This window comes from Bombina bombina, chromosome 5 (assembly GCF_027579735.1).
Source record: "Bombina bombina isolate aBomBom1 chromosome 5, aBomBom1.pri, whole genome shotgun sequence".
Taxonomy (NCBI): Eukaryota; Metazoa; Chordata; class Amphibia; order Anura; family Bombinatoridae; genus Bombina; species Bombina bombina.
This window is the reverse complement of record NC_069503.1, coordinates 926,327,514-926,345,689: the sequence shown is the minus strand read 5'-3', so window position 1 is coordinate 926,345,689 and position 18,176 is coordinate 926,327,514. Positions and strand designations below refer to the sequence as shown.

At 37.2% G+C, this 18,176-nt stretch overlaps 1 protein-coding gene across 1 annotated transcript in view; it reads right to left on the bottom strand.

Annotated features, from left to right (window-relative positions):
- PREX2 (phosphatidylinositol-3,4,5-trisphosphate dependent Rac exchange factor 2) overlaps positions 1 to 18,176 on the bottom strand; it is a 689,594-nt gene that overhangs the window by 200,690 nt on the left and 470,728 nt on the right. Inside the window, exon 34 of the mRNA XM_053715101.1 lies at positions 4,053 to 4,196. Within this exon, the coding sequence (XP_053571076.1) occupies positions 4,053 to 4,196 (144 nt within the window). The remainder of the gene's footprint in view (positions 1 to 4,052; positions 4,197 to 18,176) is intronic.

The window sequence follows — 18,176 nt, the reverse complement described above, 5'->3', positions numbered from 1 at the left end:
GGGTACATAGGTAGTTTATGGGTGTTAGTGTACTTTAGAGTACAGTAGTTAAGAGCTTTATGAACCGGTGTTAGCCAAGAAAGCTCTTAACTACTGACTTTTTTCTGCGGCTAGAGTTTTGTCGTTAGATTTCTAACGCTCACTTCAGACACGACTCTAAATACCGGAGTTAGAAAAATCCCATTGAAAAGATAGGATACGCAATTTACGTAAGGGGATCTGCGGTATGGAAAAGTCGCGGCTGAAAAGTGAGCGTTAGACCCTTTTTTGAGTGACTCCAAATACCGGAGGTAGCCTAAAACCAGCATTAGGAGCCTCTAACGCTGGTTTTCACGGCTACCGCCAAACTCTAAATCTAGGCCTTAGGGTTTATTTTATAGGTAAGTATTTAGTTTTAAATAGGAATTATTTATTTAATTGTAGTTATTTTATTTAGATTTATTTAAATTATATTTAAGTTAGGGGGATGTTAGGGTTAGGGTTAGACTTAGATTTAGGGGTTAATAACTTTAGTATAGTGGCAGTGACGTTGGGGGTGGCAGATTAGGGGTTAATAAATGTAGGTAGGTGTCGACGATGTTAGGGATGGCAGATTAGGGTGAATAAAATTTAACTAGTGTTTGCTAGGCGGGAGTGCGGTGGTTTAGGGGTTAATATATTTGTTACAGTGGAGGCGATGTCCGGTCGGCAGATTAGGTGTTAAAAAATGTATTTAAGTGTTTGCAATGTGCGGGGGGGCCTCGGTTTAGGGGTTAATAGGTAGTTTATGGGTGTTAGTGTACTTTTTAGCACTTTAGTTAAGAGTTTTATGTTATGGCGTTAGCCCATAAAACTCTTAACTACTGACTTTTAAATGCGGTAGGAGTCTTGACAGGAGAGGGTCTAACGCTCACTTTCTCCAAGACTCGTAATACCGGCGTTAGGCAAATCCCATTGAAAAGATAGGATACGTAATTGACGTAAATGGATTTGCGGTATGCTCGAGTCGCGGAAAAAAGTGAGCGTTACACCTATACCTGCCAGACTCGTAATACCAGTGGGCATTAAAAAGCAGCGTTGGGACCTCTCAACGCTGTTTTTTAAGGCTAACGCAAGGCTCGTAATCTAGGCGACTGTGTCCATAATTCAGTGGGTTTAAGTAAATAAATTGGAATCTTTACAAATGTACTAAAATGTAATAGTAAAGTATTAGCTGTGTTACATTTTTTCCATGGCAAACTGAACTGGATTGTGGGACATGAAATACAATTAAATAATGAATTAACAGCTGACTTGTTGGATTTAATATATTTGTTCTGAAATCTAGAAGAAGATGGATACTAGAATCTCCAAGTTTAAAATAATCACTTTTACTGGAGATTAACGAATATGACCCAACTAGTTAGATTAAAAGGCCATTATAAAAGCACCACTGATAGGGCCAGTGGCAGTTTCTGCTCGGACCAGCAGTGCTCTGTGTCCTTTAAAGCTTATTTAGGTAATGCAATTTTTTTTTCGAATCTTAGCAACAATCACAAGCTGTATTCATTATTAGGAAAAATAATTTTGCTTAAAGGGACAAAGTACACAGGCAAGTAGTTGATAAGAGTTTATTATATTCCCTACTGTGACGGTTATTACTGCCTACTACAGATGATGGTTTCAACAGACAAAAACAACTATTTTAAATGTAAAAATAAAGGTAAATCGGCTATTTGTAAGTAATTGAATAAACTTTAGCAGGTAGAATGAATCACACTGAGGGGAAGAAAATATTACAGTAGAATATCTCTTTAATTCTCACACTGCAAATCGTATGTCACTGTTAACTAATTATTAGCTTTTTACACCCTTTCAATTAATTTCCTTACCTGTTGTGGATATAATGAAGAAACTTTAATTAAACACATATTCATAAAACCTAATTTATAAATCACTAATGATTGCAAAAATGCATTACAAACTTTACCTCTAATATATGAAAGTCATAAAGTACCTTAAATCAATGTGGTATTGTGATCACTTGTAAGTTAAAGTGATGGTAAATCCATCATTAAAAAAGCTAGGATTTACCATCACTAAAAATAAACTGGACTTTCAGTGATTAATTAGTAAAAAAAAAAGGGTGCTAAACTCACCCTTTCTGTGCCGTTGGTCCTTGCTAGACTCAGCGCCTCCGACCGCTAATGGCACAGTGCTCTTCTCTCAATGAGGTGACGTTTTCACCTCTAAACCAATAGTCGTGCTAGTCATCTGACAGTGTTCTGTATGCTAGCATGGCTTTTGGGTTAGAGGTTGAAATGTCACCTCATTGGTATAAAGCAGGGGTCGCCAACCTTTCGAACCTCAGGGACCACTAAACTCATAATTTTGAATCATGTGGACCACTAACGTGATTTTCTTTTTAAAAAAGGTACAAACCTGTATAATGTTTATGTGTGTATATATATATATATATATATATATATATATATATACACACACACACATACTGTACATAACTAGTATAACTATAGCTAAGTTTACATTATATATATATATATATATATATATATATATATATATATATATATATATATATATATATATACACACACATACTGTACATAACTAGTATAACCATAGCTAAGTTTACATTATGTATATATTTACACATTTTTAAGAAAAAAAATTTGGAATTAACTAATTGAATGACAGAACTGAGAGAATACTTCCAAATGATAGATGAAGGGTGAGTGCCAACTTTTGAGCTGGAAACAGAGAGGCAGAAAGTGGGGAAAAAAAAGAATTATGTTTAAAAGGGACCACAAGACTTCAAACTTCCCAGTTAGCAATTATTCAAAACTACTTATGATCATGGACAGACATTGGAGTCATAAATTAAGTTTATATTAGAAAGCTCTCAATATGGATGTGAGCTAACCACGACTGATGTTACTGCCAATTACTATAATACTGGTGGGTATGGCTGATCTGCTGGATGACAATTACTGAAATTCAGGTGCAATGGCTTTGTGTTTGGAAAAATGATTAGGAATGAAAAAGAATTAATATTTAATAAAAAAAAAAAGAAGATGGAGGGGAGGAAGACAAATAGTGATGTAAGTCCATCTGAATGGATTAGGAAAACTACTACAAAGAGACAGGTAAAGGGAAGAAAATAAATGAAATATAAGAGAGAATTTTTATTTAAGATTTTCCTTTTTTATATACTTTAATTTTCAAGCCAAGACCATACCAACCTCTGCTGGCTTTAGAATGTAATCATCTTCCTCTGAGCAGTGCGCCAGGCAGGAGGAGTTAAAAATACAATCTAGCCATGCAAGTTGCACAGTACTACACAGCGTGCCTAGGGAGATTGTAATTTAACTTCTCCTCCGTTAGTTTTCACTGATGTCCAGCCAGGCACTGTAGGGAGTTGAGGCACGACGGGGGTGACACCATCAGAGGAGATTAATTCCTGCTTGATGGTGTTAAGGACCACCAACATCTTCTCGTGGACCACCAGTGGTCCATGGACCACTGGTTGGCAACCGCTGGTATAGAGCACTGTGCCGTGGTGCAGTCGGAGGTGCTGACTTTAGAGTGGTGCCAAGGCACAGACAGGATGGATTTAGCACACTTTTTTACTAACTCATCACTGAAATTCCACTTTATTTATAGTGATGTTAAATCCTAGTGTTATTTAAACGCTCAGATTTACCATCACTTTAAGGGAGTATTAAACTATATGAACAGAGGTACTGTTTGTGCTAGGTACTGTTTGTGCTAGGCACTGTTTGTGCTAGGCACTGTTTGTGCTAGGCACTGTTTGTGCTAGGCACTGTTTGTGTTAGGCACTGTTTGTGCTGGGTACTGTTTGTGCTGGGTACTGTTTGTGCTGGGTACTGTTTGTGCTAGGTACTGTTTGTGCTAGGTGCTGTCCGTGCTAGATGCCGTTTGTGCTAGAAACTACCTGTGCTAGGTGCTGTCTGTGTTAGGCGCTGTCTGTGCTATATGAACAGACAAATTCATGTCCAAAAAAGATTGTCTAGGATGTTTCACTGTAAAATGTGATAAATCAAATTATTCACCTTGCGAAAAAAGCACTGGTTGAATCTTAAATCCTCCTCCATTCTTTAACCTTTGTGGAAGATGCTCAAAATAGTAACTATCAATGTAGAAGTAGATTTTTAAGGCTTGTCGGCTGCCTTCTGCATGATAAGTTATAGGAACATCTGAAAAATAAATTAAAACCGAATGTTAGTAATAAGGCATTGACCAGTGCACCAACAATAACTCAGTTATGCTTTAAAGGGCCACTAAATCCAAAATCTTTCTTCATGATTCAGATAGAACATACAAATTTAAACAACATTACAATTTACTTCTATTATTTATTTTGCTTCATTTTTTTAGATATCCTTATTTGAAGAAAAAGCAATGCACATGGGTGAGCCAATCACATGAGGCTTATATGTGCAGCAACCAATCAGCAGCTACTGAGCATATCTAGATATGCTTTTCAGCAAAGAATATCAAGAGAATAAAACAAATTAGATAATAGAAGTAAATTTGAAAGATGTTTAAAATTGCATTCTCTTTCTAAATCATGAAAGAAAAAATGTGGGTTTCATGTCCCTTTAAGCTTTAGCAGCAGCTCTGCAGCTGTTTTCCATATCATTCATAATAAGCTCACATAGAAAACTAGCCATTTGGTACATCTTAGACACAGGTAAAATGTATTAAAAAATATGTTCTCTATGCAAATAGTCTTTCCTAGTATTTAGTATATGCTTAAAATGCATATAAATTGATTTTCAAAATGAGTTCTACTTAAAGATTGAACAATCTGTATATATGATATTGCTGCAGATATGCAAAATAAATATAATTAACTAATTAATTAACTAATTAAAGGGACGTTAAAACACTAAGGGCTAGATTACAAGTGGAGCGCTAATTTATCATGTGCCCGTAAACAGGCAAATTCGCTTGTTTACAGACACGCAATAAATAACCAGCCATTACAAGTGTCTGGTTATTGCTACTACAAGCTTGCGGTAGTAATTAACGTTCAGAAAATTAACCAGAAATCAGATCTCTGGTTAATATTCCAAAAAAGCCCCATTTGGCCCCAAATTGAATAGTAGTTTTTTATTAAGAAAAAAGTAGATTTAAAAAAAAATAAAAACAACAGCATGAAGCAGTATTAAGGGTTTTAAAGTGGCGGGTGTGGGGTGTTAGATAAAAAATGGCACTGAAAGGGCATTTACGTTGCAGTCTATGGTGAACTGTGTGTTTCCTCAACATATACACATATTAAGACATAAATATATATGTATATATTCATATACATGTATATATTTACATCTGCAGCTCATTTCTGCGCGACTTACCCCTTTGCTGCGCTAGGTTATGTGTTCTGTCTATCCACATCAGAACGAGGCTCTCATTGGAGTTTATGGAAGTGCACTCTCGTGCACAAAGCTTCCGCATTTGCATTGCACCTAACTTGTAATTTCAGCTCACATTTGCATGCGCTAAATAGTTTTCATGCATCTCCCTTTTATTATGGGTTCTGCCATTTTGGAATATCAACGTGGGAGCATCCAATGACGAGAGGGCAACAAAGAATAACTTGCTTATAAAATGTATGCAGTGTTTAATATCCCTTATATACTGTATAAATATTCCAAAATTTAAAATACAGAGATTCTCTGAGAAAATCTTTACAAAATAATATTCTGTATTTTCCAATAAAAATTAAACAATATGTAAACTGAAACATTTCCTTTCATGATTCAGACAGAGAATACAATTTTAAACAACATTTCAATTTACTTCTATTATCTAATTTGCTTCTTTCTTTAGATATTCTTTGTTGAAGAAATAGCAATGCACATGGGTGAGCCAATAACACAACTCATCTATGTGCTGCCACCAATCAGCAGCTTCTGAGCCTATCTAGATATGCTTTTCAGAAAAGAATATAAAGAGACTGAAACAAATTAGATAATAGAAGTAAATTAGAAAGTTGCTTAAAATTGTATGTTCTATCTGAATCATGAGATACATTTTTGGGGTTTAATGTCCCTTTAAATTTGCATTTTGAAAAACACATTCTACTGGCAATATCTGAATCAGATCACATCACTTATGTTGGCTTTGGCCTTTGGGTTTTGTTTTAAAGTTACTTTTTTAATTTAAACCAGAGTTGGTAAGCTTTCAAAATACAGGCTTATAATGGAAACTCAGTTTGATTTCAAATGGGTGCACAGTAGTGTGTTTTCCACATGGCTTCTTGTCCATGTCACCTTCCGTACTGTCTCACTGTGACACCAGAAGCCTGAGCTGTATGTCCTGAAATTGATTGAGAATCACTTATTCAACAGAGTATAGCGGAATCTTGAAATTGAACAGCTTGCCCACGATGAATTACTTATTAAATGAAAATATAAGCCTGTTATATCAATGGAGATAACCAGCAATGTTTGCAGCTCACATAATGCAAGGTACGCAGAATGCTAAGCTCTATTATGTGATCAATCAAACAGGTGACTATGATAGTGGAGCTTTCTTAGCCAACCGCCTCCTTTTTTTGGTATAACAAATCCTTATTAAACATTAGTTACATTAAATGTACTTTCCAAATTAAATGCTCAACATTTTTCTTTTTAATAGTGTAAATTTCTGCCTGTCCAATCTAATTGCATGAAATTTTACACTTCTATTAAATGTTTAAAACCTGCAAGATCAGCATCTCTTTATTCCTGTGTGTATATCAGATTTATTGGACATTTATAACCAAACTGTTGGAACTGGCAAGGAATCATAAGTATACCATATTGGGAATATATATTTGTTATACTAATATTACAGTTTACTGAATTATGACTTTGTGAGAGCATCAACCTTTTGCTAAATGCTGACTTAGGAGTACAATTTATTAAGCTGAATTATTGTCGGGAAATATAAATGCATCTTTTTATAACACGAAAAATAATGTAAATGGCAAATTATATAAATGAACAAAGCCATCTTGTTAGTTCTTTATTGTAATTTTTCTATTCCAAAATGCCAAATGTTTTCAATGCATTTTTAAAAATGAAAAATTTTATTTTTTTGCAGGACCACTACACCCCGCTTGGAAATGCATCTTGAATGTTGTCTATCTTACTCAGGGCTGGACTGAGACCAAAAAGAGGCCTGGGCATTTTAGAGCAAAGAAACCCACTCCACCCACCATTTCTTGTATTTCATGTAATAGTATATCAAACAAGGCAAGTATAATACTTGTTTAAGTGACAAAAACATTTAACAGTTCCAACACCCTATAATCACCGTATTTTGTCAATTGGTTGGCATGAAAAAATACATTAAAAAAACCAAAATAAAGTGCTATAAGGGCACAAAGTATATGTCACATAACACATTCAGCTGTACCTATAGGGCACAAAGTGTATGTCACATAACGCACAGCTATAGCCTATAAGATATAAAATGTATATATCTCACGTAACACACATTTAGCTGTAGCTATAGGCCACAAAGTATATATCACATAGCACTCAGCTATAGGGCACACTGTATATGTCACATAACGCACAACTATAGCCTATAGGGTACAAAGAGTATATGTCACATAACACACATTTAGCTGTAGCTATATGGTACAAAGTATATGTCACATAACACACAGCTATAGGGCACAAAGTATATGTCACGTAATACATGCTGTAGCTATAGGATGATCTCTTCAAGAGATTCAATGATTCTTATAAATCACTCACATACTGATATATTCTGAATCAGAATATATCAGTATGTGAGTGAGTCATAAGAATGCCTAAGAATTTCTGATAACCTGTGTTATAAAATAAAAAAATAAAAAATAAAAATGAATTCCTCATTCATCTTTTGGCGTTTTCCCACTGACAGTGGAACATGTTTGGAAATTTCAGTTTTGAAGATGGGAAATCTCATTGATAGCTATCAGCTATGTCATATCATCAGTGATATCATTGAGTATTTCATTTATGATATTGTGCTATGCTGGCAGCCTGCTACCAAAAAGGTCCTAGTCCTCCTGTATCTGACCTGACCTGCTGAGTCAGCTCTGCAGCTCTCATCTGCATCTTAGATGATTGGATCAAGCCCAGCATCACTCGCCTACTCCTGACACAGTGGACACAGCACGCGGCATCAGTGTAGTGCGGCTGCGTGCTGTGTGTTCTCAGTCAGTCTGACATCACCATTTACTAGTGTCCGGCCCGGTATTATATGGCAAGGGCGGCAATTGGCATTTGGCAATGAGAATTATTAAACATAATAAATACATAATAATAAACAATATTTATTACAATAAATAATTTATGTCTCTCACAAAATTTTGGAAAATAAATTGCGGTGGGCGTGGCTAAATTATAGCCCGGCCTACCGGTATGCCCGACGTTCAGTCCGGGCCTGATCATACTTCCTTGCTGTGGCCAATAAATAACAAATATAAACAAGCTTCTGCACATTTTAACCAATCATTGTGCGTTGTGTAGAAATTCATTCTATGGAATGCACTCCAGCCTTTTTAGGGAGAGTGGAAACACTACTGTTTTTAACAAACAAAAAAACAGGTAAAGTACAGAAAGAAATTGCACTGCAAAGTTTTTGAATGATTTGTAATTAAAGGGACACTGAACCCAAATTTTTACTTTTGTGATTCAGATAGAGCATGACATTTTAAGCAACTTTCTAATTTACTCCTATTATCAAATTTTCTTCATTCTCTTGGTATCTTTATTTTAAATGCAATAATGTAAGTTTAGATGCCGGTCCATATTTGGTGAACAACCTGGGTTGTCCTTGCTGATTGGTGGATAAATTCATCCACCAATAAAAAAGTGCTGTCCAGAGTCTGAACCAAAAAAAAGCTTAGATGCCTTCTTTTTCAAATTAAGATAGCAAGAGAACAAAAAAAATGTGATAATAGGAGTAAATTAGAAAGTTGCTTAACCCCTTAACGACCGAGGACGTGCAGGGTACGTCCTCAAAAAAAAGGCAGTTAATGCCTGAGGACGTACCCTGCACGTCCTCGGTGTGGAAAGCAGCTGGAAGCGATCCTGTTTGCTTCCAGCTGCTTTCCGGTTATTGCAGTGATGCCTCGATATGGAGGCATCCTGCAATAACCTTTTGAAGCCATCCGGTGCAGAGAGAGCCACTCTGTGGCCCTCTCTGCACCGGAGATCGGTGGCTTCCTTCGTTGGTGGGTGGGAGCATTACCGGGAGGCGGGTGGCGGCCATCGATGGCCCTGGAGATGTGGAGGGGGGCGGGATCGTGGGCGGGGATGCCCGGGGGCGCGCACGGACGCGCGCGCGTGCACGGGAGGGCGGGGGGCGGGCGCGTGCACGGGGAGGGAGCGGGTGGGAACCGCTACACTACAGAAAAAGGTGCAATCAGTTTAAAATAACTGAAGAAAAAAAACAATCAATGAGGTGGTTGGGGTTTGTGGTGGTGGTGGGGGGGGGTTTGGGGAAGCTACACTACAGAAAAAAAAAAACTTAAGAAAAAAAAGCACTTTTTTGTATAAGCTGGGTACTGGCAGACAGCTGCCAGTACCCAAGATGGCCCCAATAAGGCAGATAGGGAAGGTTACAAAGCTGTTTTGGGGGGGATCAGGGAGGTTGGAGGCTAAGGGGGGTCCTATACAGCAGAATAATTATTATTTTTAAAAAAAAAAAAACCTATACCCCCCAAAAAGCTTTTATTTTAGTACTGGCAGACTTTCTGCCAGTACTTAAGATGGCGGGGACAATTGTGGGGTGGGGGAGGGAAGGGAGCTGTTTGGGAGGGATCAGGGGGTCTGATGTGTCAGGTGGGAGGCTGATCTCTACACTAAAGCTAAAATTAACCCTGCAAGCTCCCTACAAACTTCCTAATTAACCCCTTCACTGCTAGCCATAATACACGTGTGATGCGCAGCAGCATTTTGCGGCCTTCTAATTACCAGAAAGCAACACCAAAGTCATATATATCTGCTATTTCTGAACAAAGGGGATCCCAGAGAAGCATTTACAACCATTTGTGCCATAATTGCACAAGCTGTTTGTAAATGATTTCAGTGAGAATCCTAAAATTGTGAAAAATTTAACGTTTTTTTTTTATTTGATCGCATTTGGCGGTGAAATGGTGGCATGAAATATACCAAAATGGGCCTAGATCATTACTTTGGGTTGTCTACTACACTACACTAAAGCTAAAATTAACCATACAAGCTCCCTACAAGCTCCCTAATTAACCCCTGCACTGCTGGGCATAATACACGTGTGGTGCGCAGCGGCATTTAGCGGCCTTCTAATTACCAAAAAGCAATGCCAAAGCCATATATGTCTGCTATTTCTGAACAAAGGGGATCCCAGAGAAGCATTTACAACCATTTGTGCCATAATTGCACAATCTGTTTGTAAATAATTTCAGTGAGAAACCGAAAGTTTGTGAAAAAATTTGTGAAAAAGTGAACGATATTTTGTATTTGATTGCATTTGGCGGTGAAATGGTGGCATGAAATATACCAAAATTGGCCTAGATTAATACTTTGGGATGTCTTCTAAAAAAAAATATATACATGTCAATTGATATTCAGGGATTCCTGAAAGATATTAGTGTTCCAATGTAACTAGCGCTAATTTTGAAAAAAAGTAGTTTGGAAATAGCAAAATGCTACTTGTATTTATGGCCCTATAGCTTTCAAAAAAAGCAAAGAACATGTAAATATTAGGTATTTCTAAACTCAGGACAAAATTTAGAAACTATTTAGCATGTTTTTTTTTTGGTGGTTGTAGATGTGTAACAGATTTTGGGGGTCAAAGTTAAAAAAAGTGTGTTTTTTTCCATTTTTTCCTCATATTTTATAATTTTTTTTATAGTAAATTATAAGATATGATGAAAATAATGGTATTTTTAGAAAGTTAATTTAATGGCGAGAAAAACGGTATATAATATGTGTGGGTACAGTAAATGAGTAAGAGGGAAATTACAGCTAAACACAAACACCGCAAAAATGTAAAAATAGCCTTGGTCCCAAACGGACAGAAAATGGAAAAGTGCTGTGGTCATTAAGGGGTTAAAATTGCATGCTCTATCTGAATCACAAAAGAAAAATATTTGGGTTCAGTGTCCCTTTAAGCATTTTATTAGAATCAAATTTTGAGTTTAAGGTCCCTTTTAAGTATATAAGTTATTTACAGCATGGCTACTCAGATGACTCTACACAGGCTGCAAAATAATATCAGAGTTCTTAACTTAAAGGGACATGAAACCCCCATTTTTTATTTCATGATTTAGAAAGAGCATGTAATTTTAAACAACTTTATAATTTACTTCTATTATCTAATTTGCTTCATTCTCTTGTTATACTTTGCTGAAAAGCATATCTAGATATGCTCAGTAGCTGCTGATTGGTTGCTGGCCATAGATGCCTCGTGTGATTGGCTCACCCATATACATTGCTATTTCTTCAACAAAGGATAGCTAAATAATGAAGAAAATTAAATAATAGAATTAAATTGGAATGTTGTTTAAAATTATATTCTCTATCTGAATCACGAAAGAATTTTTTTGGGTTTAGTGTCCCTTTAATGTAAAGCCTAGGCAACAACCCAGTATCACTAACTGATACTGAATCCTGCCAAAATGGTAGACAAGTGAATTGTCAATGTAATCTGTCTGGGTTAGATCTACTGACTTGCATACCCCAGACTCACTATGAATTTGTTACAGACACTTATAATACAGTGGATATAACAAGTCTACACATCCTTTTGAAATAGCAGGTTTTTGAAAGGTAAAGACAGAAATAACAACAATGTAATTGTCAAACATTTTCCATCTGTATTGTGATCTTTCAACAACAAAACTCCAGAGAAAAAAAATCAAATTTTAATTATTAGGAAAATTTTAAATAATAAAAAAAAAACTATAACACCCTGTAAACTCCGGCCAACTAATACTCTGTGGAAGCACCTTTTGCATTTATTACAGCAGGAAGTCTTGGTGAAAAAGCCTTTATTAAAGCCTTTATTAACTAGACTTGTGCAGCAGCAAAATAAAATGTGTTTCGGACAAATCTTTTTGAATGAATATTTGAATTTTTTTGTTTTCCAAATATACTTCTGCTACACTATTCGGTATTTGTTTTGTTTAAAACAAAATGAATACTGAATATTTGTGGAACATTTACATTTGTCTAAATGTTCCTTTGCTACAAGTGAAAAGTTCACCTGTAGTTTCTTATGTTTACCTATAACGCCCTGGAGAGCAGCGCTAATCACAAACTTTCTTCAAAGAGCCCCATGCCGTGCTTAGCGTGGCGGATCCCAGAGCCTGCGCTAAAGGACCTTCTCTATAGCACAGACTTCCGGATGGCCCGCACTAAGCCTCCTATTAGCGTGGCCCGGGGCTCTGTGAAGAAGTGTTGGGATAAGCGCAACTCTCCAGCGCACTACAGGTAAGTACTTAACCTTTTGAAGCTAATTTAAAGTAAACAAATAAATATTAATGAATTTCATTAGTATTTACTCGTTTTAATTTAATAAGTGCAGTCCTTCGGATATTCGTTTTGTGAAACAAAAGAACAAGCCCACTTTTAAGTTTGCACATCTAGACTTTGGAATTTTTGACCACCCTTCTTTGAAAAAAAGTTCAAGTTCCTTCAAATTGCAAGTTGATTTCCTGTTTTAGTCCAGAAATACTAGAACCTTAGATCCTAGGGAGGTGCGCTAGTGTATGTTCAGTAGATAGACAGAATCCGGCAGCACTCTTGACAGTTAGATGTAATGAGATGAATCCTATAGAGGCAAGGATAAAAAAAGGCACCACATAGGATAATAACGTTTGGAGTCCACACAGACGATAACAAAGACGTCCCCCCCTTAAGGATGGCTACTCACAAACACAGCGCCACATCAGAAGAGCCCCACTGAGCAATAAGGGACCAATACAGTCGCCCGAAAGACTCGAGGCAAATACACTCACACACCAGTGTCAAGTGACATGAAGGGGAGCGCCAACAACCGCAGTAGAGATTCCTCAAGGAATAGCAGTGATCCGGATATCAGTAAGCCAAGAGATTAAGGGGTAACAGACAGGATCCAACAAGGTGGATGCAATTAGTTCATAAGATCGTATATACGATAAATATGAGATGACAGAGCAAGTAGTATTAAAAGTGCAAACCTTATTTGGCATACTAAAAGTACAGCAACACATTTCTCAGCATAGAAAGATTCTGTTTCATCCTGTTTGTAGCTCTCTATAGGTCATTCCATGGGTTTTCTGACTGGGCTATTCCGAGACCTTGATTTTCTAAAGCCAAGCCTTAAGTTTACTTGGATGTGGGCTTTGGGTCATTGTCATATTGAAATGTAAAATTCCTCTTTATCTTTAAATTTCTGACATAGGCCAATAGGTTTTGTGCCAAAATATTGTGCTATTTAGAGCTATACATTATCCCATGTATATTGACAGGAGTCCCTTACCTAGCTGAAGAGAAGCAGCCCCAAAACGGTTCATATCCCCTGTAATTTAGTTAAAGAGATTCTGGTGTATCTATGAGTGGTATTAAATCCCTATAATATGCTACATATTTTATTCACTTACATTTTTCATGTGTATTAGAGACTGAAAAAGTTTATTTTCTAGCAGCTTTGTATTCTTACGGACTAACGGCCAGATTACGAGTTTTGCATTATGAGGGGTGCGGTAATAACTTGCACGTTATTGTCACCGCTCACTTTCCAACAGCGCTGGTATTGCAGGTTTTCATAAACCCGGCGTTAACAGGCAAGAAGTGAGTGTATAGCAAAATTGAGCTCCATACCGTACTCCAATACCAGCACTGCTGAAAGCTGCGGTGAGCTGGTTATACGTTCTCGTGCACGATTTCCCCATAGACATCAATTGGGAGAGCCGGCTGAAAAAAACAACTGCAAAAAATCAGCGTATAGCTTCGTAACGCAGCCCCATTGATTCCTATGGGGAAACAAAATTTATGTTTACACCTAACACCCTAACATGAACCCTGAGTCTAAACACCCCTAATTTTACACTTATTAACCCCTAATCTGCCGCCCCCGACATCGCTGACACCTACATTATACTTATTGACCCCTAATCTGCCGCCCCGACATCACTGACACCTACATTATACTTATTAACCCCTAATCTGCCGCTCTGGACATCGCCGCCACTATAATTAACATATTAACCCCTAAACCGCCGCACTTCCACTTCACAAACACTAGTTAAATATTATTAACCCCTAATCTGCCGCCCCTAACATTGCCGCCACCTACCTACATTTATTAACCGCTAATCTGCCGCCCCTAACATTGCCGCCACCTACCTACATTTATTAACCCCTAATCTGCCGCCCCCAACGTCGCCACCACTATACTAAATTTATTAACCCCTAAACCTAAGTCTAACCCTAACACCCCCTAACTTAAATATAATTAAAATAGATCTAAATAAAAATTCCTCTCATTAGCTAAATTATTCCTATTTAAAACTAAATACTTACCTGTAAAATAAACCCTAAGCTAGCTACAATATAACTAATATTTACATTGTAGCTAGCTTAGGGTTTATTTTTATTTCACAATCAAGTTTGTATTTATTTTAACTAGGTAGAATAGTTAGTAAATAGTTTTTAACTATTTACTTACTACCTAGTTAAAATAAAAACAAATTTACCTGTAAAATAAAACCTAACCTGAGTTACACTAACACCTAACATTACACTACAATTAAATAAATTAAATTAATTAAATACAATTACCTAAATTACAACCCCACCCCACTAAATTACACAAAATAAAAAAAGAAATGATCAGATATTTAAACTAATTACACCTAATCTATCTTGATAAAGCCAGAGCACCTGGCGAAACATGTCGATTGGAGTGTGATCTATCGCTGTCACTAGAGGAAAAGCAACTACTACCTGCTTACATATAAGTACTAAAGTGCAGGATATACAGGAACAGGGGTAACCTACAGAATAACTTGCGCAACTTGAAAAAAACCTTGTTAATTGAGGAGATTGTCTACAGCATACCGGCATAAGTGAGCCAGTCGGAGACCGGGGTCACAAGGTGATTCTACTTTCCGGAACTGCCCTCCTTCAACAATTGGTTGAGAACACGGAGGCGAAGCCGTGATCAGAATTGTGAGCCAGAAAGAACATCAAAAAAAAAACCACAGGCTTACTGTAAGGGTAAGAAAATACCCCAAGAACTACACCTTCCCATATATATATAGGAACATTTGGAACAATTGTTATTTTAAAGCCACGGACTATTCCGCATACTTGCAGTTTTACACCTGTGCCATTTACCATTTACACAGATTTGGAACATAGCCATTGTGGGGATATAACAGTATTAACGGAAATTGTATCCAGCATTTCTTTGACGGCCAACAGCGTCTAAACCATATATTGATGTTTTAGAGAGTTTGTTTATAGAGAAATTGACAAGCTTTATTTATATACAGATTTTTATGCATTATTTGGGATATTGATTTAACGGCAATAGCCATTGTTTACCTGCAGTTTTGCACACTGTTGCTATCCAGTTATTAATAGGATTAAAAATATCTGTTAGTGTGTTTAGCAACTTATTTAGATAATAAGGCAATAATCCTTGTCTAAATATTTAAAGGATTACTTTCTGTTATAATTTTTAAGCTAAACAACTAACATATTAAAGTTAATAAACATTAATTAAAACCTACTGACCTATATTTTCTCCAAAACGAAGTTTCATAACGTTCTAAAAGTTATAACTTTTATTCGCCGATGATGTCACGTTATCCTGCCCACTATTTTCAGCACTGAGTGTTCAAAATACTTAAACCAATAACTTTGTGTTTAAAGCGCCATTTTGAAACCTAGGTATTGTAAAAGGATTGGTACAGCGCAAAGGATACCCACGGAGTGGGTTTAGAAAACAAATAAATTTGCAGACAAGATTTCTGATATACGGTAGAGGTATGTTAATGAAATGCTATTGATAAAAAGCGTATTTGGGGTAGTTAGTTAGTAACAGGCATTGAAAATATTTACTTACAGTGGCCCTTTAAGCTTGCTTTTTCCTGCTTTATTTTGTTTTTTTGTATGTATATACAGTTTGTTTTATAGGATATTAGTGTTGCAACACTTAGATTAATTTTTATTTTTATTTCATGTTTTAGATGATATATGCATTTTTTATGTAAAGATGTACACTTCCATTAAATAAGTTATTCTATTTCAGATTATATTATTTGTTGTTGGGATTCATTGGCTAAAATTAAAGGTTTTCTATTCCTCCCTAAAGACATTTTCATAGTATATTTACCCCTAGTGCAATATTTTTTAGCGCCCTTCCCCACCCCCCTAGTTTTAGCCCTATCAAAATAAAAAAGCCCCCCAAAATAAACCCCCCCCTAGCCTAAACTAAACTACCAATAGCCCTTAAAAGGGCCTTTTGCGGGGCATTGCCCCAAAGAAATCAGCTCTTTTACCTGTTAAAAAAAAATACAAACAACCCCCCAACAGTAAAACCCACCACCCATACAACCAACCCCCCAAATAAAATCCTAACTAAAAAAAACTAAGCTCCCCATTGCCCTGAAAAGGGCAATTGAATGGGCATTGCCCTTAAAAGGGCATTTAGCTCTTTTTCAGCCCAAAAACCCTAATCTAAAAATAAAACCCACCCAAAAAACTCTTAAAAAAACCTAACACTAACCCCCGAAGATCCACTTACAGTTTTGAAGACCGGACATCCATCCTTAACGAAGCCGGGAGAAGTCTTCATCCAAGCAGCAAGAAGTCCTCAACGAAGCTGGGAAAAGTCTTCATCCAAGCCAGCAGAAGTGGTCCTCCAGACGGGCATAAGTCTTAATCCAGACGGCATCTTCTATATTCATCCATCCAGCGCGGGGCGGGTCCATCTTCAAGACATCTGGCACGGAGCATCCTCTTCTTCTGACGACTACCAACGATCGAAGGTTCCTTTAAATGATGTCATCCAAGATGGCGTCCCTTTAATTCCGATTGGCTAATAGAATTCTAACAGCCAATCGGAATTAAAAGTGAAAAAATCCAATCAGCCAATAGGATTGAGCTCGCATTCTATTCGCTGTTCCAATGAGCCAATAGAATGCAATCAGCCAATAGGATTTTTTCACCTTTATTTCCGATTGGCTGATAGAATTCTATCAGCCAATCGGAATTAAAGGGATGCAATCTTGGATGACGTCATTTAAAGGAACCTTCATTCGTCGGTAGTCGTCGGACAAAGAGGATGCTCCGCGCCGGATGTCTTGAAGATGGAGCTGCTCCATGCCGGATGGATAAAGATAGAAGATGCTGTCTGGATGAAGACTTCTGCCCGTCTGGAGGACCACTTCTGACGGCTTGGATGAAGACTTCTCCCGGCTTCATTGAGGACTTCTTGCCGGTTTGATGAAGACTTCTCCCGGCTTCGTTGAGGATGGATGTCCGGTCTTCAAAACTGTAAGTGGATCTTCGGGGGTTAGTGTTAGGTTTTTTTAAGGGTTTTTTGGGTGGGTTTTATTTTTAGATTAGGGCTTTTGGGCTGAAAAAGAGCTAAATGCCCTTTTAAGAGCAATGCCCATACAATTGCCCTTTTCAAGGCAATGGGGAGCTTAGTTTTTTTAGTTAGGATTTTATTTGGGGGGTTGCTTGTGTGGGTGGTGGGTTTTACTGTTGGGGGGTTGTTTGTATTTTTTTTAACAGGTAAAAGAGCTGATTTCTTTGGGGCAATGCCCCGCAAAAGGCCCTTTTAAGGGCTATTGGTAGTTTAGTTTAGGCTAGGGCGGCAGATTAGGGGTTAATAATTTTATTTTAGTGTTTGCAATGCGGGAGGGCCTCGGTTTAGGGGTTAATAGGTAATTTATGGGTGTTAGTGTACTTTTTAGCACTTTAGTTATGAGTTTTATGTTAAAGCTTTGTAGCGTGAAACTCATAACTACTGACTTTAGATTGCGTTACGAATCTTGCGGGATAGGCTGTACCGCTCACTTTTTGGCCTCCCAGAAAAAGCTTGTAATACTGGCGCTATGGAAGTCCCAGAAAAAGCTTGTAATACTGGCGCTATGGAAGTCCCATTGAAAAAAGACTTTAGGCAAATTGTGTAAGTTAATTTGTGGTACGGCC